The 23404-nt window shown below is 39.7% G+C and overlaps 1 protein-coding gene across 2 annotated transcripts in view; it reads left to right on the forward strand.

Annotated features, from left to right (window-relative positions):
• LOC122562589 (phospholipid-transporting ATPase ABCA1-like) overlaps window positions 1-23404 on the forward strand; it is a 115951-nt gene that overhangs the window by 46921 nt on the left and 45626 nt on the right. For both annotated transcript variants that reach the window (XM_043715556.1, XM_043715567.1), the window contains 10 exons: window positions 5870-6067; window positions 6959-7164; window positions 7300-7476; window positions 8174-8396; window positions 9735-9956; window positions 11047-11251; window positions 13117-13230; window positions 15553-15724; window positions 16730-16861; window positions 18528-18667. In XM_043715556.1, the coding sequence (XP_043571491.1) occupies window positions 5870-6067; window positions 6959-7164; window positions 7300-7476; window positions 8174-8396; window positions 9735-9956; window positions 11047-11251; window positions 13117-13230; window positions 15553-15724; window positions 16730-16861; window positions 18528-18667 (1789 nt within the window). The remainder of the gene's footprint in view (window positions 1-5869; window positions 6068-6958; window positions 7165-7299; window positions 7477-8173; window positions 8397-9734; window positions 9957-11046; window positions 11252-13116; window positions 13231-15552; window positions 15725-16729; window positions 16862-18527; window positions 18668-23404) is intronic.

A 23404-nucleotide genomic window follows, 5' to 3' on the forward strand; every position in this document is an offset into this window, starting at 1 on the left:
ATGTCTACAATCTATTTCTTATAGACAAGAAAAAACAAGTAAATAGCAAGGTTATCTATCAGACAGTATGAGACTACAATAGGTCTGTGAAGCTTGTCTTTATAATTCCTAAATGAATCAGTGTTTTGCTATTAACATTAATGATTAGAAGTATGAAACAAATAAATGTGTTAGTTTTCTGATACTGCAGTCAGTAGTACAAAAGTACACATTCACTCAGCACTCGGTGGTGGCAATATTAGGCAATCAGTGAACACGTTGGAACTTTGGTTTTATTATCTAATGGCTGCCAGCTGGATAAGGTTCTACTCATTCAACATTTGGAACCCAGAAAACATGATGCAATGCTCCTCGTTCAGAAATTGAACATTCAGTACATGTTTAATTTTAACAATTTGTACAATTTCCTCAATTGCAAAATGAAAGTGTTCTTGACTGCCATGAACTGAGAGATATAGCTGATCGCGCAGGAAGTTATCCTGTGAACTTGATGTCTCACTTGCAAGTCGATTTATTATTATTTCATTATTAACCAACACAACCAGTGGACCATTTTCTCATTGAGGTCTTCATTACGAAGCACATGTAAAATATGAACAGAATACTGAATCAGAAATGGATAACTTTTCAATCATGAAGCCAATCATTCAGTGGTGGATTATCTGTCAGGAAACCCCCCCATGACAGAAGGGGCGGGGCGGGGGGGATGTGGAAGGAGGCAATTGGCGGATTTACATTGCTCCAATCTACATAGAAAGCAATAATTTTTAAAATGAGAGAAGGATTTCCCAATGACAGAAAAATATAGCAGGCCAAAATTTCATATCGTTGGGAATTTTACTGTAAGCAACACACTAAAATTACTACTGACAGTTTATATTAATAAATTAATATATAAGATATGGAAAAAGTACTTCACCATTAATAATCACACAAAACCCAAAACACTTGATGGTGCAATTTACTATGCACTATGCTCCCAGCAGGTATGTAATCTTGAAGCTCAAGTTCCAAAGGCCTTGCAACTTTTCAGCAGGCTCCCTTCTCCCTGCCACAGCTTCTTTTTTTCCAGTGCCCTTTGAAAACTGTTCCTCTTATTCTTCTAAATCTACACAAACTGGCCTCCAGCATCAAGGTACCCTCTAACGGTTCCTTTTTCATTAAACAGAGTCATACAGCACGGAAACAGACCCTTCAGTCCAACCAGTCCATGCCGAATATAATCCCAAACTAAACCAGTCCCAGCTGCCTGCTCCTGGCCCATATACCTCCAAATCATTCCTATTCATGTACTTACCAAATGTCTTTTAAACATTGTACCCACATCCACCATTTCCTCAGGAGCCACACACTTTGTGTAAAACAATTTGCCCCTCATGTCTTTTTTAAATCTCTCCTTTCACCTTAACAATGTGCCCCCTACTCTTGAAATTCCCTGACCTAGGGAAAAGACAGCTACCATTAACTCTATCTATACTCTTCATTACTTTATAAACTTCTGTCAGGCCACCTCTCAACCTCCTGTGCTCCACTAGTCTCTCATTGAACAGAGAACTAGTTCTCACCAGCATTCCTGGTTGGCAGCTAACACAAAGTACAGTCTTTTTCACCACTTCTCACAGCAGTAATGTTTCTGTTTTCCTCTCTGCTTCTGTGTCTGGAAAATTAGCTGCATCAAGATGTACAACCTGTCACTTAATTTTCTTTAGAATTCAGTAACAGGTCAAAGGAGCCTGTCTCCAGGCAGAATTTACGAGATCACCACCCCCTTTGCCGAGTACTCAATTAAAATTAGGGGAGGCAATTCAAATCCAGGGGTTTTATATTGTCTTCCATTCATAATACCATAGAATTTAGAAGGTTACAGAACAGTTTGGTCATCATGTTGGTACCTCTCTTTGCTAGAGCAATCCAAATCTGACCCCATTACCTCACTGTCACCTTATAATCTTGTATTGGCTTCGGCTTCAAATAAATGGGAGGTTCAACCCACATTGCACATTTATATTCCTGCATCTCACCTATGACCACTCTCCCTGCTCATTCCCCAAAAAGCAGCAAATGTAAACCATCTCAATGTACATTAATACATACTCATTTTTGGATAACAATATTTTCATGAGCTAATAATTATGGCTCACTTTAATTATCTGCATTAATTTCTTTTTCACAAATTAAGTTCCATTTGCAGCCCTTTCTGACTCCTCTCACCAGAAAGGATTTGGGACTCTTAGTTTTACTCGGAGACAGACAAAATGAGTGTGATCAAATTGAGACAAATGCGAAATCTAGCTTTCTACTGGGAAAAAAAAATACATTTCTTAGTGACATTCACCTGAATTTGTACTGCCATTTCGTTACTCAAAATTATAGTTAAGTTAATAGGTACATTAATTGTGAGCTGACTGCAAAGAACATGGGATGGCATTTACCAATTGTTTTATTGGTGGGGAATGTTTCCTTTTTTTTTGTACTTGGTGCTTTAGTTATCCTTGAATGACTTTGCATGAATAGCATTACCCTCTGGTGGGAGATGCAGGTATAATGTAATGTGATAAATTCCTTGCTCAGGTTGTCGTGTTCCTGAAATTGTTTCCATTGAAACAATGTTGAGTAAATCAAATTTTCACATTTCAACCAACATTACAGTTAGAACCAATAAGATCTGTAGGATTTTTCATGTCAAAAGAAGGATATTAAAAGCTTATACTCTGTAAGTTTAAAAGTGGGACATTGATAAATTATCAAGTATTGAAAACAAGATAACTTAAGTGTAAAATAAAGAACAAAAATGCTAATCCTGTTTTATGTACTTGCCTCCTGCTTGTTGCGTCTCTTGCTGTCTGAACCTCCCATTGGCTAGACCACTCATGCCCCATTTTTCCTGGATGCTGTTGACCCTCTTGCTGTCTAACACCTCAGCTCCTGATACCACCTCACTCCCACCACCACTGGCTAACCCTCCCACTTGCCATGACCTTCTATCCAACTCATGCTGTGAGGGAGGGTTCTGAACATGAGGGCGAGAACTAGGAAGCAACTTATGGAATGAGGGCTGCTTTGAGTTCGAGGGTTGTGGAGGTAACCTGAAAACAGGAGGGTTAGTAAATTGGGGGAGTGGGAGCATCGGAGACCAGGAGGAGGGGTCATCCAGAGGAAGGATCAATGAGCTGCGAGTTGGGGTGTAGGTTTGGGTTAGAAAGTGAGAGAGACCATTCTGAAATGGCACTGATTAGGTCAAGGAAACCAACATGGTATCTGCCATGGAACAGTGTTAAAGTGAATGAATATTGACCCTGTTTTAAGTTGACATGATTTAAAATAGTGCAAATTAAAGTGAAGGCTTATTGAAAATTAAATAGCTCTTTAATCTGTCAAATAAAACCTAACCATGGTCAATATTTCCTACGTAGCTGGTTGACTCTTCTAATTGGCTAATGTGTGTATCTGTTCAAATTGTATTTGGTGAAATCCTTGCTATTTTTAGAAAGAATTCAACCTCAAGCCTGTTCAACATTCAATTAATTTATGTCAGATACATCACTTGCATATCTTCATCTTGGTTCTGAACCCTTGAGGTAGATTTTTTCTAGCCTCAAGTTAAAGTAGATTCATGAGAGGATAAGGACAGCATCCTTTCTCATTTAATATGACCATGGTTGATTGAACACTTAAATGCTGTTTACCACACTGTTTCCTTAATCCTTTATGCAATCGGTAATCAGAAATTTATCTGTCTGTACTCTAACGACACACAAAGAATGAACTTCCCCAACCCTGTGAGTTAGAGAATTCTGGAGATTCACAACACCCCGAGTAAAAGAATTTCTCCTCATTTTGCTCCTAAATGGCATCCCACTTATTTTAAAATTGTGTGTCCGCTTCTAGACTCTCCAATCGGGGAAACATCTTACCAGAATCTGCCCTGCCTATTCTTTTAAATATTTTGTAGGTTTCATTGAGATCATGTCTTATTCTTCAAAATTCTGGAGAATACTGGAGCCGAATTTGCTCCATCTCATTTTATTGCACAATTCTGCTATTCTGGGAACAATTCTGGTGATTGTTCTTTGCACTCTCTCTGTGGCATTAATATCTTTCCTGAGCTAAGGAGATGCAAACTGTGCACAATACTTCAGATGTGATCTAACCAAGCCCCTATGGAATTGAAACAAGACTTCATTACTCCTATTCTCAAATTCTCTTATGGTAAAGGCTACCATTCTGTTAACCTTCCTAATAGTTTCTTATGCCTGCATGTTAGCCTTAAGTGATTTAAAGACAAGGACACTGAGATTCCTTTGTACATATCATTTCCTAACCTCTCACCGAGGGTTTTAAGGAGGACACAGTACTAAGGTTTTGAATTGCTCTGACTAGGAAGATCTCAAGTTTGATCATTCGGTTGGTCGATATCCTCTATGTTTGTGGGAATGGGCAATGCAGTCCACATTATATTGGAATCATAGAAGCCCTACAATGTAAAAGCAGGCCATTTGGCCCAACAAATCCACACCGACCCTCCGAATAGCATTCCACCCAGACCCATTCCCCTACCCTGCCTCCGTAAGCCTGCATTTCCCATGGTTAATCCACCTAGCCCGTATGTCCCTGGACATTATGGGTAATTTAGTATGACCAATCCATCCAACCTACACATAGAATCATATTGATATATAGTACGGAAACAGACCATATGGTCCAAATCATCATGCCAACCAGATATCCTAACCTCATCTAATCCTATACGCCAGCATTTGGCCCATATTCCTCTCAATGCTTCCTATTCATATACTCATGCAGATGTCTTTTAAATGTTGTAATTGTACCAGCTTCCACCACTTACTCTGGCAGCTCATTCCATACACGCACCACACTCTACGTGGATAGGTTGCTCTTTCCCCTCTCACCTTAAACCTCTAGTTTTGGACTTTCCCCACTCCAGGGAGAAGATCTTGTCTATTTACCCTATCCATGCTCCTCATGATTTCATAAAACTCTACAAGATCTCCCCTCAGCCTCCAACACTCCAGGGAAAATAGCCCAGACTATTCAGCCTTTCCCTGTAGCTTGAACCTCCAGCCCTGGCAATATCATTGTAAATCTTTTATGAACTCCTTCAAGTTTCACAGCATCCTCCCTATGGCAGGGAGACCAAAATTGAACACAGTATTCCAAAAGCAGCCTATGCAATGTCTTGCACAGCAACAACATGACCTCCCAACTCATGTACTCAATGCACTGACCAATAAAGGCAAGCATACCAAACGCATTCTTCACTATCCTGTCTACCTGTGACTCCACTTTCACAGAACTATGAATCTGCACTCCAAAGTCTTTTTGTTCAGCAACACTCCCTAGGACCTTACCGTGAAGTGTATAAGTAATGCCCTGAATTTGCCTTTCCAGCAATGCAGCATCTCATGTTTAACTAAATTAAACTCCATCTGCCAATCCTTTGGACTGTGTGAGGAAACCGGAACAACCAGAGGAAACCCATGCAGACACGGCGAGAATGTGCAAACTCCACACAGACAGTCACCCGAGGCTGAAATTGAACATGGGTCCCTGGTGCAGTGAGGCAGCAATGCTAACCAGTGAGCCACCTCGTGTTCTGAAGATAATCAGAGAAAAGTATCCAGAATGTGCTGTAAAATAGATTTGTTCAGACCATTGGACCAGCATGCGATTGTTCCTGCAGTACAGCAGCACTTCATGAGATGAGTATGAAGAATAGATTGCACCCCCCCTAGGCCATTAATGCACTGTAAACTTGATGTCACCACAGGATGGCAGCATAGATATATATTCTGGCTGTTGACTATTGTGATGATATTAATTGTTTGTCTACAATTTCTAATCTCTGCAGAGCCTACTAAAGAAGCATGTTACAGCAAAGTACATTGATTCAAAGCTAGACGGAACCTCTTGGTCAGCCGCTGATCTCTCCAAGTTTCTTGCCAAATACCCAGAAGAGGTTCAACATCCAAACGGGTCCACGTACACCTGGAGAGAGGTTTACAATGAGACCGAACAGGCAATTCACAAAATATCACTCGCTATGGAGGTCAGTATTAAATAACTTCACTGTGATCACACAAGTCATTTGTCCTATTTGTTAGAAGCTTGCCTTACAGCACATAGCAATAGGTTAGTATTGTCAGTTTTGTGGGTCACTAATCTGTCTCCCTGGCAAGAGGTAGGGGTTTGCTTGGCAATCAACCTTTAAGTGCCTTCAAGGTTCATTCCTTGAGGCTTTCCTCACTGGAGTACCTTTCTTGAGGAAAGCGAAAAGCTCAACAGTGAATCAAAAGAGCCGTTTAAGATTCCAAAATCTTAAGGGGACCCATGTAAGAGGATCCAAATTAAGTGCATTTATTGTAAGATAATCTCAAAAATAAGCCCCTGCAGAATTCTGGAGCGGCTTCTCTTCCCAACTTGAATGCAGAACTGATCACCGGGTCAGCATTTCAGAGGAAACCAGGTATGTACACGAGGGAGAAAAGAGTAGAAGATTATGCTGACAGGTTTAGAGGGGGAAAGGTGTGAGGAAGCTAATGTGGAAATCACCTGACTAGAAAGGCTGGGCTGATTGGTCTTTTCTGTACTATTTAATTCTAGGTGCACATCTAAGAATGGGCAATCAAATTTTCAAATGTCTGGGTTCTAACCAATATTTTTAGTAGGTCTAGACAAAGTTTAAGATGATTATAAAAGTTTATAACAGAACCAACAGGGATAGTATAAGGGACACAATTGATGACTTCAGAAAAGAATCATGTGGGCATTTGTCATCAAGGTTGCTATACAGAGAGGCGACAGGGACTCAATGGGCTGAATGACCACTTTGTGCACTGTGATGACTCTGTGACTCTTATGATTAGTGGCATCATCTTGGCTGACCATGCTGGACGATATTATTATGCATTATTGATTGTAACTTTTTTTTTAATCCAAGTGCGTAAAGTGGGATAAATTAGAGGCTGTGTCCACTGAGGAGAAACTGATAAACAAATCAATGGAGCTGCTGGATGAAAGGAAGTTCTGGGCGGGAATTGTCTTCCTGGACTTTGATTCAAACAGTACAAAACCAACAGAGCACATCAAGTACAAAATTCGGATGGATATAGACAACGTGGAGAGAACAAACAAGATCATGGACGGGTAATAGAAATAGCAAGATATTAAAACCTGCAGTTGTTTAGGCATAGCAGAGTGTGTATCAATGACTGTGCTCATTGCTTTATCAAAAGCTATGCTCAGAGTTACACATTGCTCTATTTTGGGCTATTCCAAAAGGTATTGGGATCCTGGACCTCGTGCTGACCCATTTGAAGACCTCCGTTATATTTGGGGTGGCTTCTCGTACCTCCAGGATATAATAGAGCATGCAATCATCCGCACCGTGACCGGGAGGAAGGAGAAAACTGGCGTGTACATTCAGCAAATGCCATACCCCTGCTACGTGGATGATCTGTAAGTTTAAAGACCTCAACCTACGCAGATACTTTTATTTTCATCCAGATCTCCTATCATAGCCACTGCCGTTGCTGAAGGAGGGATGAGGCAACCTAATCTGATACTCCACTTAAGATCATCTGTGCTCCCATATTCTGTCTTGCAGCAAGTTCCTCTATCAGCCCTGTGCTCACTGACCTACACTGGCTTCTGGTTAAGCAATGCCTTGATTTTAAAATTCTAATCCTTATTTCAGCAACTTGACCTCCTCTACCCCAACTATGATCCATGATACCCACATTCTCCCACTTAAGGTCTCTCTGTATCTCAAATTTTGGTCTCTCCAGTATGAAAAGCTGTGCCTCAGAAGTCCTAAGGCTCTAAGGTCTAGAATTGCTTCTTTCTACCACATCTTGCTTCTTTAGGTAATTTGTTACACTCTTTGACTTGGACCAAGTTTTTGATTCTGTTTTACCCAATCGAACCCTGTTAGTAAAACATATGTATATGTTGGAGGCAATGAAAAAAACTCACAACTCTAGATGTGTGCACATTAAGCCCGTAAAGTATACAAACCTCTGAACCTGAGGCTCACATGAATAGTTTGAAGTTTTCGTTGCTTTCATCTGATTTAGCAGACCAAAATGAAATGTTGTGTCCATGGTTGAAGAGTCAAAACAAACAAATAAACAAATTATATCTTACTGTTCCTAAGATTTCTTCGCGTTCTGAGCCAGTCACTACCTCTCTTCACCACTCTGGCCTGGATCTACTCTGTCGCTGTGATAATTAAAGGGATAGTATATGAGAAAGAAGCACGCCTTAAGGAGACCATGAGGATTATGGGTCTGAATAGTGGCACACTGTGGTTCAGCTGGTTCATCAGCAGTTTAATCCCTCTACTCATCAGTGCTGCCTTGCTGGTGGTAATTCTAAAGGTAAGTGACTCTCTTCTGAATTGTCATTAAAGTGGCCCTTTGTCACCTACAACTATACTTTCCCCACTCTAAAGGTTTCTGCAATTCCACTAGTGTCAGTAAACATTTGCAAGACATTGATAATAATAATGGGGATTAATGTCCCTGATGCTCTGTCTGTTCTGTTGTCATGATCTTAGCAATATTCGCATTTAGCCTGTAAAGGTGCATTTTTCCAATTGATGCTGAAGAGATAGTTGATGGATTGGAAGTGTTCCTAAGGCATTACTGAAAATTATTTGGGGAAAGAAAAAAACTCAGATTGTCTTTGTCTAATCCAAGTACGTGGCAAATTCTTCAACAATTTTTTGTAACTGCACACAGGATCCAGGTGGGAAGCAATTTTATAGGAAGGCACAAAATAATTGAAAATGTAAGAACATAAGAAATAGGAACAAGACAGCTCATCAACTGTGATGTATCATTCAGTGAGATTATAGCTGATCTGATTGTGGCTTTAACTCTACCCCTGTCTGTTCCTCATCCAATGTGAACTTTAACTCCATCAGTGAAAATAAATGCAAAATATTTATGACCTCAGAATGCTCTGAAGTGCTTTACAGCCATTACCCTAGCCCTAAACCTGCTCCTAACTGCCAATTAAATTCTTTTGAGCAGTGCCCATAGTGAAATTTTGGAAATGTGGTAGCCATTTTGCATACAGGAGAGGTCAGTTAAGAAATTTGATAATGGCCAGATAATCTGTTTTTTTTATGTTGGTTGAAGGAAAAAAAAATGGCGTGGACATCTTCTGTACTTCTTTGAAATAATGTTAGAAAGCTTTAGCATCCAGTATAAAATCTCTCATGGGCTCTGGCACCTCTGGAAGTGCAGCACCTCCTTGACACTGCACTGAAGTGTCAGATGAGGTTTTGTGTTCTCGCCTTTAGATTTGGAAAAGGCTTCACTTTCAGACTCAGGCGAGAGCACTGTCACAAGGGTGCTACCAAAAAGACCCAGTTGATTCTGTATTTTAATGTAAAGATGACTCCGCTGATGTTTGCTTCAGTGATTTATTACATTTGTCTCATATCTCTTCCACCTATGTTTCTGTCAGATCCTAACTTAAAATCATACAAGTTTGCAGTTTAAGCAAATGTATGTGTCTTTTAAACCTGCAATCAGTTTGAGCTGGGGCCAGCCTTCATTACATGTGAGATAATGTAGACTTTACTTCAGTATTATATGGAACTTAGTTTCACCACAGCCAAAGTTCTAATTTAGATTTGTTGGATTAATGCTTCTCTAAACTTGGTTTAATTTGAATTTGATGATGGTTTCTCTCCCTTGTCCTTTCAGGAAGGAAACATATTGCCTTACAGCAACCCCATTGCTGTCTTCACATTCCTTGCGGTTTTTGGTGTGGTCACCATCTTGCAATGCTTTTTGATCAGCACCATGTTTTCAAAGGCTAACCTAGCAGCAGCCTGTGGAGGGATTATCTACTTTACCCTGTACCTTCCTTATGTCCTCTGTATGGCTTGGCAGGAGTATACGACCTACTCAATCAAAATCATTGCCGTAAGTAGAACACTCAGCACTTTAACTGCATAACTTGGTTATGAAGTCTTTTGTTTCTTGAGTCCCTGGGTAATAATTTTCCAACTTGCTCACTCCAATTCCTGCATCAATTCCCTCATTAATTGGGAAAAGCAAGGGCCAAGTGCAGAGTAATGTTCCACAACTTTGCACCAACTACTACAGTTGAGTTTGGGGCAGTGCCCATTGTTAAATTCTGCATCCCCATGCTACCTTTGTCCAAAATAGTGCAGTTAGCCTAATTGAAAAATAGACTGTGCAGATATGATAAATTATTATGAGCCCATTGTTTTTAATGATATGCAGCCTGTTACTTCATGAGAGGACATCCATGAAATCTTATTTTTCCTTTCATGTGAATCTATCTTTCTTGAGCATATTAACACAAAGCTAATTTTCTTTATTACTTGGCTCCTCAATATAATGTCACCAATCCATGACCATATTGCACACTATGCACAGCTGCAATACCTTATATCTTTTCTTTGCTCAGCCCAAACAATTTTTATTATTCATAAAACAATATATAAAGGACTATGCTGAACTAAACATGAAAAAGACTTGATGGTATATTATATCTTTCTGATTTTAAAATGTCCCACGATGCTTCACAGCCAATGAAATAGATTTTGAAGCACAGTTGTTTCTGCACTGGAGGAAATGTGCCTACCTGGTTTGCTCATGGCAAATACCAACAGACAGCACTGAGATGCTGTCTAGACAATCTGTCTCTTGTTAATATTGGTTGAAGAATAAACATTGACAATAAGATATTTTAAGTTCTTCTGAGAGTGTAAATAGGATTTCTGATAATGTGGCACTTCCACAGCACATGACTACGTTGAAATGCTGGTTTCAAGCTATGTGCTCAAGTTGCTGCAATGTGCTTGAATATGTGACCTTCACATTGTATTTTTGAGCTTCTCCTGGGGATTGTAATTGTATTTAGGGGACATGCGATTCAGATTAACGCAGGAAATCCTGAAATTTCCATGGCAAAACATGCTAGATAGTAATTGTTGACTTCCCTTGGTAGCCCTTCTCAGTTCCATCATCTTCTTGTACTCCACAGAGCCTGCTCTCCCCAGTCGCCTTTGGCTTTGGTTTTGACTACTTTGCTCAATTCGAAGAGCAGGGAATTGGGGTCCAGTGGCATAACCTCTTCTCGAGTCCATCGAAAGGCGATGAGTACAACATCACCACATCCATCATCCTCATGATCATTGACACATTCCTGTACGGAGTTCTAACTTGGTACATTGAGGCAGTTTTCCCAGGTAGGGATAAGTTGCTTTAGGATGAATAACCTATGAAACAATGAGGTGAAGTGCTTTCTAATCTCCAAATAATTTTGTTACCTTAGTTGTTCAAAGAAGTATACATGTTCCCAGATCATTTTACAGTACAAGAATATGGAGTGATTAATGGCACAACTACATCACCTGATTAATTGGAGGTTGGGAGGGCTTCCAGAAGGATTCAAAACTAAGAATTTAATATACAGCGAGCAGCATCTGTTTTAAACAAGTTTATTTAGAGTCACTATGTACTACAGCAAGCTCAACTTGCATCTTCCGAATAAAGCAGGGTTATTTTTTCATCAAAGAATAGTGATAGCTACAAACTATCTGCATAAAATCAATTTCACTCACTTGATTAGTGCCTGTGTCCAGATGTTATTGACTGGAGAATTAACCATCATTAGATTCTGGACAAGACTTGTCCCAACACTATATGCAGTTTTCAAAATAATAGAGCTGTTTACTGATTGAGATGTGGCAGCAAAGCTGTAATGTTACCGAACCAGCAATGCAGAGATTTGAGCTAATGACCTACAGATTTGCCTATGCTAAGAAAATTTGCTGTCTTCACCTTGTCTGCCTTATATGTGACCCTTCACTACCCTCTGAAATAACTCAAATTGTTGAGTTATATCAAGAAGACATCTCTGTATCAATTGATTGATTGATATTGATTCAATGACCTTTCACGCTTCTCTTCCATCTTTCATTCCAACAATGTGCAAATTCAAAATTGTTCCTATTAATTTTCTGACAGAGACAAATGGAATGCACCTTTGCTCCAGTCCCACAACTCACTGGTCACAGTATAAATTAAAAGTACTTTTCCCAGTTGCCAAGATGACTAATTAATTGATGCAATAATTTGTTAACAACCACAGTCTGCGGAGTTACTTTGTCGAGTTTAGCTTTTTGAAAACAAACCGTTTTGCCGAATGATTATTCTTGAAGAAAAAATAATAGAGGATAGAGTATTTCCAAAGTCTGTCTCTCTGATGTTTTAGCACATGTGAGCAAGTCACTATCCGGAAGCAAAGCCAGTAGTTAGTACAGATAGACAACCCTTTATCCGAAATCCTGAAATCCGAAAAGCTCCAAGATCCGAAGGTTTCTTTGTGAAGTTTTTTTTCTCATTAACAAAGGATGTTTAGTATGCAAACAGTTAACCCAACTCACACTCACTCGATGCGTGTCACTCAGATGTGGTGTGGGGGAGGGGCGTGGCCCAGCACTGGCAGGCCTCCATTCTGTTTCAGGGTCTGTTTACTCACAGTGAGTCTGCTCTTCGGTAAGATTTTAAAAAATTTCACCATCAAACTGTCACTTATTCTGAAATTTGAAAAATTCTGAATTCCGAAAAGCAGCTGGTCCCGAGCATTTTGATTAAAGGATTGTGCATTTGTATTGGCCATGTGAAGCTTTAAGAAGCCTTATTAAAAAAAAATCAATGTCCACAGTGAATTTATCAATGACCACTTCCAAAGAAACTACTCCAGCTGTGTCTGCAAAACTTAAATATATTATTCATCAATCCTTAAAATGCAGGTCCTTCAAGAACTATTAAAGATACAACAGCTTCATAATATGAACCCTCTGTAAAGTGCAGATAAACTTTTACTAAGAATTGTGTTTCTGTAGAGAGGTCAGAAAGTTATACTTTGTGAAGGCAAAAGTTCCTTCCAAGTACAAAATAACTATCTAATATGGTAAGCATTTCACTTAAGAATGCCATTTGAATTTTAACTAGTCTACAATAGGAATCAACAAAGTTGAATTTTCAGTGGCAGAGTAGTGTGAGCATTAACTTAATTGTAATTTTCTGTGTACTATTTGTTATATAGGACAATATGGCATTCCCAAGCCATGGTATTTTCCTTTTACCAAATCCTATTGGTGTGGAGATACAATTCAGAACATTAAGCAGACTCCATCTGCTAAGAATACAAATTCACAAAGTAAGTGCGGAACCCTTTCCTTTGAAAAGAAAGATGCGTCTGTGAGATTTTTTCTGAACTTATTTTTTTAATATTTCATTTGGAGAACTTACTTTGATCATTGATAAAGTAAATGATGTGCCTGAGAATACATTAAGAGATGTTTTAGGAATGTTGAAGTCTGATGCTACTTACTCGAGCTTAGGTATTGTGATGGCATTGACCATACTCTCATCCGAGTTTCAGACAATCCCGGGTCCCTGTCAACATCACCTGGAAATGTAAGAACAAAAATCTAGTAAAGTGTATGATCATTTTATTTCCATGCTGTTCATTTCTTGAAGAATTTTCTACCAATTTCTCCATGAATCCCAAGGGTTGCCGGCATGCTCCAGAACTGGTGTTAATGAATATTCAGTACATTCATGTACGAATTCCCTCTATCTGCCATTTTAGTCATTTTATTTGAGTAGGTTGGTGTCTCTATTATGATAATGGTGAAGGAATGTTAACACGTGTGTTGAGGCACTGATCCATTGATAGCAGCCGCAATCATTTTATTTGCTTTAGTACAAGGCAACTCTGTCCAAAGGGGTTAAAGAGCACAAGTTACTATCAAATACTAGGTGCTTCTTGGTATAACAAACATACATAGTTCAATAGATGTTTGCTTCTGTTTTTCTTTCCTGTGCACTATATGCCCAAACACATGTGCAGACATTGAAATAAGAAAACTGGGATAATTGTCGATGGATCCTTCAAAATTGAATATTCTGCTCAGTGACACCAACTTGTTAAGTTGAATAAAAGTTGGAGAACGCCCGATTGGTTAGCTGGCATGTTGGATTTTCCTACCAGGGGACAGGAAGCAGGAGGCGAGATAGTTTCTAGCGGCTAAGCTTGTCCCCTCAGAGAAACATTCATTTGTTGGGATTTTCATTTGGTACACTCTTCAAAATGTGGTGGAGGTGTGAACCCTCAAGACCGAAACTGTTTAGATAAACACTTGAAATGCTATAGCAAAGTTACAGGCCACGTGATGAAAGTGGGATCACAACATCTGGATGTTTGACATCTGGCCCAAATACAGTGGGCTGAAGGGATTCTTTCTGTGTGTAATATCTCAATGACTCTCAGCACAAGGACATGTTCAGTGCCCAATTACCCCTCTCACCCTGATTGTACTCTCTTCCACCCCCTTCAGTCAGGCAGAAGATACAGACGTTTAAAAACATGTACCAACAGATTAAAGAACAGCTTCTTCCTTGCTGTTATCAGGTTTTGACCAAACCCCTCATATATTAAAGTTGATCTTTCTCTGTAGCTGTAATACTATATTCTGCATTCTGTTCTATTACGCTGATGTACTTATGTATGGTGCGATTTGATTACAAAACATTCAAAACAATACTTCTTGCTGTATCTCAGTACATGACAATAATCTAATCAAGTCAATTAAAATCTGTGCACAAGCTATAGGCAGCACAGTGGTTAGCACTGCTGCCTCTCAGTGCTAGAGACCCAGGTTCAAACCCACCCTCTAGCGACAGTGTGTGGACTTTACACGTTCTCCCCATGAATGCGTGGGTTTCCTCCAGGTGCTCAGGTTTCCTCCCACAGTTCAAAGATGTGCACGTTAGGTGGATTGGTGATGCTAAATTTCCCATAGTGTCCACAGACATGTAGGTTAGGTGAATTAGCCATGGGGAATGCAGAGTTTCAACGATAGGGTAGTGGGATGGTTCTGAGTGGGATACTCTTCAGAGGGTCAGTTGCACTCAGTGGGCTGAATGGCTGCTTCCACAGTGTGGGGATTCTATGATACTAGGAGCAAAAGACTACAATGAAGAGTATGTAAGTGAGAGGAGACTTTGATCAAGGCAGCCTCTGGGATTCAGCAGCTCACCACTGTAATGGGTAGAATGAGGTGGGAGCATTGATGGGGTGGTGCATAGCAATCAGCTCATTCTATGTGGTGTACTGACTTATACCCAGATAAGGAAGGAGAACCTTCACCTTCCTGCAATACCGGCGACTAGCCTTTCACCAAGCTCCTGCCTGCAGCTATCTAAACTGGTTCCTATCTGTGCAGGAAGCTAGAAGGCCTGGTTTTCTGCCCCTTACCACTTCCATATTTAGCCCAATGAATGCTGAAAACTAGCTCAGTCTCTCAGTTCAGGGCCATTTTATAAGAACTCTGCAGAAGCTGCCTGACATGCTGAGTGTTTACTCAGATTTCCAAAGTATCTTTCTTTGTCTGTTCGGTATTAAGCTGGATAAATTTCAGGGCAACGAAAAGGGGCTTTACATGATCCATGACTTCCTTTTCTCTCTCATTCTCAGTCTGTGTGGAAGAGGAGCCGAGTCACCTCAGACTTGGTGTCTCCATTCAAAACCTGGTCAAGATTTACCGTAATGGCAAGAAGCTGGCAGTGGATGGACTCAGTCTCAGCTTTTACGAAGGGCAGATCACATCTTTCCTAGGACATAATGGAGCTGGCAAAACCACTACTATGTAAGAATTCTGTGCAAAGAACTGAAACAAGCCAGATGCTTTATGTCCGGAACTGGATTAAAAGTAGTTCTTGGGTTCACTGTGATTAAAGGTTTGCATTTGTAAACAGTGCCATAACATGTCACAATATCATCTTAAAGGTTTGGATTTTGACTTTGCGTTATTTAATATATGAAGAAGGAGTTATATAGGCTTGACTTTGTTGGTGAGTACATTGAGTATAGGAGTTGGGAGGTCATGTTGCAGCTGTTAAGGACATTGGTTAGGCCACTTTTGGAATACTGCGTACTGTAGGAAACGTGAAAGGGTTCAAAGAAGACTTACAAGGATGTTGCCAGGTTGGAAGGTTTGAGCTATAGGTAGAGGCATCAGAGGCCGAGGGGTGACCTGATAGATGTTTATAAAATCATGAGGGGCAGGGATAGGGTGAATAGTCAAAGTCTTTTCCCCAGGGTAGGGGAGTCCAAAACTACAGGCTGTAGATTTGAGGTGTGTGTGTTGGAGGTGGGGGGTAGATTTAAAATGGACCAAAAGGGAAACTTTTTCACATAGAGAGTGGTGTGTGTATGAAATGTACTGGTGGTGTAGGCTGGTACAATTTGCCATTCGAAAAGTATCTTGAGGAGTACATGAATAGGAAGGGTTTTGATGGAGATGTGCCAAAATGCTGACAAATGGGACTAGATTACTTAGAATATCTGGTCGGCATGGATGAGTTGGACTGAAGAGTTTGTTTCCATGCTGTACGGCTCTATGATTCTATGACTGTATGAGGGATAGCAAGTAGGCAACCCATTATCAATTACTCACAACTTTTCTTGTTGCTTGAAATCCTCATTTTGGAAATATCTCTGTAATGAGTATGAAATCGAAAAGTAAACATAAGTACATGGGGAAATAAACTGGTTCCTATGCCCATCATTGGGTTATTTTGTGAAGAATGACTCTTTGTGGCAAACTGTGATTTTATATAAATTGCACTATAATCACCAACTTGCATTGCAGGTCAATATTGACAGGATTGTTTCCACCAACATCTGGAACAGCTTACATTCTGGGAAAAGATATCTGTTCTGACCTCGATTCCATTCGGCAAAGCCTGGGTGTGTGCCCACAGCACAATGTCCTTTTTGATTTGTAAGTGCAATTATGAAGTTCTGTCAATTGGCCTGATCAGTTTGTTCCTTAATAGAATGTTCCCTTCCTCAACATATAATGTATATGAATACTATCAAAGTGCAGATTCTCAAAAGTAATTTATCACTGAATACATCTGAGAGCTTGAGCTGATTTTTCTCTTTATAATTGTACCTAATATCATAGTTTGGATGCCCCCAAAGCAATATGCTGCAGAGATTTTTCTACAAAGTATTGCTGGTGGAAACCAGAGGCTATTAAGGGAGGTGTTAGTGTGTAATATCCGGTAAGAATGAGAGAATATTGGCCAGCTTTATGATAAATCCCCAAAATAATATATCATGTGCATATAATGACTCATGTAAGTCACGCGACTACAATACACAATGTGTAATAATTTTCACAAATCGCTGAATTGTTAGAACAACAAGAAAGCGAATAATCAGCATAAAACCACATGGATCCTGAGGCTTTCAGAATTACTTCTTAGCCTGTTATGATCCCAATAGGATAGCAATAGAGTATAATCTGTCATCTTAGCTAATGGTTTTCTGGCGACAGTTCAGTGACTCATGCTTATTTAGACTTATGTGTGGCTTCCTCAGTCTTTACATAATTATCTAAAACTGGTATGTCTGATGGAATGAAATCATGACTGCTTCACTGGAGGATGGTGGTACTATGAAACAGAGGGCATGTGAGCTTTCAATAGAGTTGTGAACAAATGTTGTGGGGGGAAGTCGTGCCAGAACAAATTGAATCCAACCTCCACAGGGCAATTTATCATAATTTCCACCCCATCCAGGAGTACTCCCAGATCCTCAGATAGTCAGATATTTATAAAATCTTCAGCCATTTCATCTGCACCATTTGTGACTGGCCTGCTTTGATATTTTTTTCTCAGGCCTTATTTTCTTGCTTCAAGCACAGGAACCATTCGAGTTCATACTCAACATTGGTGCACCAGTTGTTATTTTGGCTGTAACAGCAACACAGTTAGTAATAGGGAGGCCTGTACTCAACACTCAAGGAGCTCGGATCCAGTGTACCTGGTGCTTGTAATGAGGCAAAAGTGAGGACTGCAGATGCTGGAAATCAAGAGTCTAGATTAGAGTGGTGCTGGAAAAGCACAGCAGATCAGACAGCATCCGAGGAGCAGGAAAATCAACATTTTGGGGCAAAAGCCCTTCATCAGGAATCGCTTGTAATGAGGGCCGACCGGTCTTGCAAACTGAAAACCAGATAACAGGAAAACAACTATATCAAAATACTGCACTTTACAACTTTGTTTCCTTGTTAACTCCCTTTGTTAACTCTTATGACTTCCTACTAGCTGGTCTGTAGCTGATGATCTCAAGTAAGAAGGTGGAAAGCCATAATGTTTTCTTGTAGAATTTGTGCTAAACTGCTGGCTGCTGTGATATTGGTGAACTTTATTAATATATTTGTTTATTTTTGCTGCCCCTTGGATTAGAGAGTTAGTGTGGCTTTAGATTTTCAACTTGAGCTCATTTATGCATCACAAGGTTTTAGAGAGCTAAACCCCATAATGACTTCAAAATGTGATCTCTGGCTCTCCAACAGTGGCTGGTCCTGTTCATTGACATGTATCGAAGTAGACATTCAGAAATACTCATTGTAACAAAGACTGTTCTGGATTTCTAAGGCTTACTGTAGAGGAACATGTTTGGTTTTATGCACGACTAAAAGGATTGTCAAGGAGTGAGGTGAAGACAGAGGTGGAGCAGATGGTCTTGGATGTGGGGCTGCCCAACAAACGTAAAGAAACAACCAACAAGCTTTCAGGTGAGTTATTCTTCTTTACTGGATAAGGTCATCGAACAATTCCAGTGTAGTTATTTAACTGACTACTTAGTAACTATTTGGCTTGTCTCATTTTTGTAAAAAGAAAGCATTCTATATTGTCTTTTTCAAGATGTGACTTAAAACCAAATTCTTGCTTATCTGTCCTAATATCTCCTAATGTAGCACAGTCTCAAATTTTGCTGAGAGTCACACTGGCATTTTTACAACACTAAAGGTGCCATATGAAATAGAGTTTTTGATACTACTGTTAATGTTACCCTTCATTAGTTTGAACTCCCTACGTCTGCTTTCACTACTTATTTTCTAGTAGTATTCTTGATAAAGAAATTCAGCTACTTCTTTTTCAGGCTAAAGAGCCTGAATCTCTCCAGTCTGTCCTCACAGCCCTGAATCCTGACACTTTGGTTTAGTCTCAGCGCCCTGTTTTGCACTGTTTCCAGTGCCTCAAGCTGTCTCTTGTTTCTCAGTAACCAGAACTGGACACAGTACTCAAGGTACGCTTTAACCAGAGCATTATATGGATTGGCCACTAGTGTTATAACTGTGTAGTCCAGCATTCTGTTGGCTTTGTCTGCTGTCCCTCTGCAATACCAGGGATTAATGTGTCCATTAAATCTTTTAACATTCCACCCGGTGTCAACACCACTCATGAAGCATACGTGCTACATATTTGTTCCATGGTGTTGTATTTTACACTTACCTGCTTTCAGTTACATATTATTTAATTTATCCGGTAGTTCCTACACTACTTTGATAAATTGCACCATCCTTCCTGGTTTGATAATATTTTTAAGTGCAACCAATTTGCACCAAGTTTCAGATTCTGAACCATGAATGTAATTACAAACACTAGTGGTCCCCACACTAAAGCCAGGGACAGCCAATATGTCCTTTTGCCCCTCTTAAACAGTAGCCTTTTTAATCATGTTTTTGTCTGATGCTATATTTTACCTTGGCTGCAGCTCTTTTCTCTGGGAAGGAAGGAGATTGGTAGGGCAAATGTAAGTTGGTATTACCATTTGTTGGGGAATCTAGAACCAGGATCCAGAAAGATTGGATTGCCCATAAATACAGTTGTGAATTTAGGAGAACTCTCTTTGTCACAAGAGTGGTGCCAAAGTGGAAATTGCTACAATGTGCAATAGGTAAGGGGAAAATGAAAGATACATTTAGAAAGCTGGATAATGACATTAGGAAAAAGGCTTTAGAAGGATAAATTATGAAGTAGGATGAAGAAGTTTCAGATGGAGCAGAAATGGAGAGGATGGTAGATATGTTAATTGATTAGTTATCCAGTGATCTGGACTAATAATCTGCAGGAGGCATGAGTTCAAATCACAGTAGCTGGAGGGACTAACTACAAATTAATTTAATATAAGGTTAGTATTGGGATGATGACCATAAGACTACTGGATTATTACAAAACGTATTTACTCATTCCTTCAGGAAAGGAAATCTGCCAGCATTGATCTGCTTGGCTTATATGTGATTAGAGACCACAGGCACGTATTGGTAAATTCTTAACTGCCCTCTGAAATGGGTCATTCTGATGTCAAGAGGGCAGCTCACCTTTTTGAGAGAAATTAGGAATGGACAAAAAGGCTCAATTTTTGCCACAGTTGCACATGCACTGTAAATTAATGAATAAAAGAACATTGGTATGGACTAGTTAGTCTGTAAAATCTTTATTGTGCTGTAGATTTTGTTGAGTATTAGTTGTCTATTATGGGATATTTTATCAGATGTTTTCTGGAAATCTTGCATATATAATGTAGGGCTTACCACAATGTAAATAAGAAGACCCTCAAACAATTGAAGGACATTAGTCATGCAGTATATATCTTCATTTAAACCTGTGTAGACAGCTATTTACCATGGCATTATATATTGTTACATATTACAACTGCATGTAAGCAGTTGCTGAAGGGTTCTCTGTGAGCAAATCTTCCTTTGGTTATCCTTGCTGATGGATGGTATTCAAAATGCCAATCGCTGTATTTTCTTTCAGTCATCAGGCAGCAGTTTTATATTTGCGTTGACTTTTTTTTAAACACATTCATAATGAGAAGATATACCAGTACTACAACATTTTATATCTCCACAGTGGCTCTGCAGGGGATCTGGAGTTCAGTTGAGAGTTCCAGTGCATAGCCTGCACTATCTCCGCCTCAGAATGCTAGCCAGAACTATGTGCTAACTCAATTCCAGCTGTCAGTTTTATTGCGTATGTGGAATCTGCAGCCATGAGATTATACTGTTATTAGTTGCTGAATTACTCACAGTGCTGACTGCTAGTACCCTCCGCTAGGGTTACTAAAGTTCAGTAGCAAAATGGAAAAAAAGCAGGCCAGCTTTCATTTTTTTTTTATCATTTTCTTCTTGGTCAAAGAGCTTTGTTTACGTTTGGGACCAGATTGTGGCATGTGGTTTATATTGTGCAATTTTGGCCCTTCTAACACATTACATTTTATTTATTTTGAAATCTTTTGTCTCTAGCAGTCAATTTTCTCCTTCTTCTGAAAGCATTGGTACCTCAATAAGGTAGAATTGAGTGGCTTTAGTTAAGGGAAATGAAAGCTCAATGGCAATAAGAGTGGCCTGGATATCTGGAGATTTGAATTCACAACCCATCAAAGCAGCTGGGGATTTGATTTTGGTTAATTAAGTAAATCTGGATTCAAAAGGCTCATAGTGTTAAATATGACCATGAAACAACCAGATTATTGTAAAATCTCATTTGCCCTTTAGGGAACAAGACTGGCCGTCTTTCCCTGGTCTTGTCTGCAACTTACTCCAAATTCAACAGCAATGGGACTGATTCTTAACTTGTATTTGAAATGACCTAGTGAGCTACTAGCTGTATTCACTAAGGATGCTCAGCCCCATTTTTCAAGGACAAATAGGATGACAATAAACAATGGCTTTTCAAGTGATAGTATCCTAGCAATGTGTCATAGAGTCGTAGAGTCAGAGAGAATTACAGCACGGAAACAGACCCTTTGGTCCAACTTGTCCATGCCGACCAGATATCCTAATCTAAGAGTAACCAAGGGCATCTTCTGTAGTTGAATCATTTAAAAGCCAGATGAAGTAGGAAAACAGAAACCAATCCTTTTACTTAGAATTAGAATCCCTACAGTGTGGAAACAGGCCATTCGACCCTACAAGTCCAAACCGATCGTCTGAAGAGTAACCCACTCAGACCTATTCCCCCAACCCTATATTTTCCCCTGACTAATAACCTACACTATGGGCAATTTAGTATGGCCAATCCACCTAACCTGCACATCTTTGGATTGTGGGAGGAAGCCAGAGCACCCAGAGGAGACCCACACAGACACGAGGAGAATGTGCAAACTCCACACAGACAGTCGCCCGAGGCTGGAATCAAACCCAGGTCCCTGGCGTTGTGAGGAAGCAGTGCTAACCACTCAGCCACCATGCCGCCCATTAATGCATAATTTATCTGCAGAATATAATGTTACCTATATTTAGCTTCTCCTTAACCTACTCCATGATTCTCAGAGGTTTCTCTTTTTATGTGCTTCAGACATTCAGTCTATCAATACCCTTCATCTGTATATCCCTAACCTTAACAGGACTATTAACACACCATTACCATCTGTTCCTATTCCCAAGGTCTGTTCTTCCTGTTTGAGCTTCTGCATTGACTGTCAGTGGGCTATTTAGGAGGCAGGAGCAGAATAATCCTCTCCTGCCATCCACGTAATGTAGGAGTGACCTTGATTGCAAACAGCAACAGGAGTCTTGAAGAATTTATTTTTTAAAAAAACACCTTCCCTAATCAAGGAGATTAAAAGTCATGTGCATTGCCATCTTGGTTTAGGTTGTAGAAATAACAGAACCGTCATTAAACCTGGGATCTTCTTGGTACTTATTGCACAAAGATGTTACAGCACAGTCATAGTATTTATATCTCACACAAGCCCCTTCCTAATATCAGTTTACCATATTAACATAACACTTTCTTTCTCGCTCATATATATCCACCTTCCCTTCAAACACATTTACTCTGTTTGCTTCAATTCCTCCTGTGCTTCCTCATACCACATTCCCACCCTTCTGAGTGGCAATCATATACTTATGACCAGTAATTTTGGACTCTTCACAAGTGAAAGTATTAAGTTATTAACTATTTTGTGGTCATTGATTTTCAGCTAGTTTACTAAGTAGACCAAAAGGGAATCTGGGAAGGTGAGGGGAGTTATGTATGATGTTCTGAGGCAGGTTTAAAGAATGAATCAATTTTGCATTGGTGCCAGCCATTGTCAACAGTTTTAAATGTTCTGACCTGGTATAATGAACTTAGTGTTAATTGTCTTTATTTAAATCTGAACAGACCATTTTCAGCTTTACAAGATAGAAGTTCAAAGTTTAATCTTTGTGGGGTGATGATTTTGCCAATACTAATTGTAGTCTCCCTGAATTCCTCAGTCAGGATGCAATCATAAGAGCTAATTGTCTGAAAATTGCTTACTTTCAAGCATGTCCTGCTGTCCTGGTAGATGAAGGAAGAATATGGAATTGCTTCAGTTTCTGTACCTTTATATAATGCTCCAGTTCTCCACATGTGACCCCCTCTTTCATGTAAACATTTGTGAAAGAGGCAAGACTAACTCCGTAACATGCCTCAACCAAAACCCCATCAGTGCCCCCTCAGTAATCCCCCAGTGCCCTCATCCTTTGGTGAAGCCA

This window comes from Chiloscyllium plagiosum, chromosome 2, assembly GCF_004010195.1.
Source record: "Chiloscyllium plagiosum isolate BGI_BamShark_2017 chromosome 2, ASM401019v2, whole genome shotgun sequence".
Lineage (NCBI taxonomy): Eukaryota > Metazoa > Chordata > Chondrichthyes > Orectolobiformes > Hemiscylliidae > Chiloscyllium > Chiloscyllium plagiosum.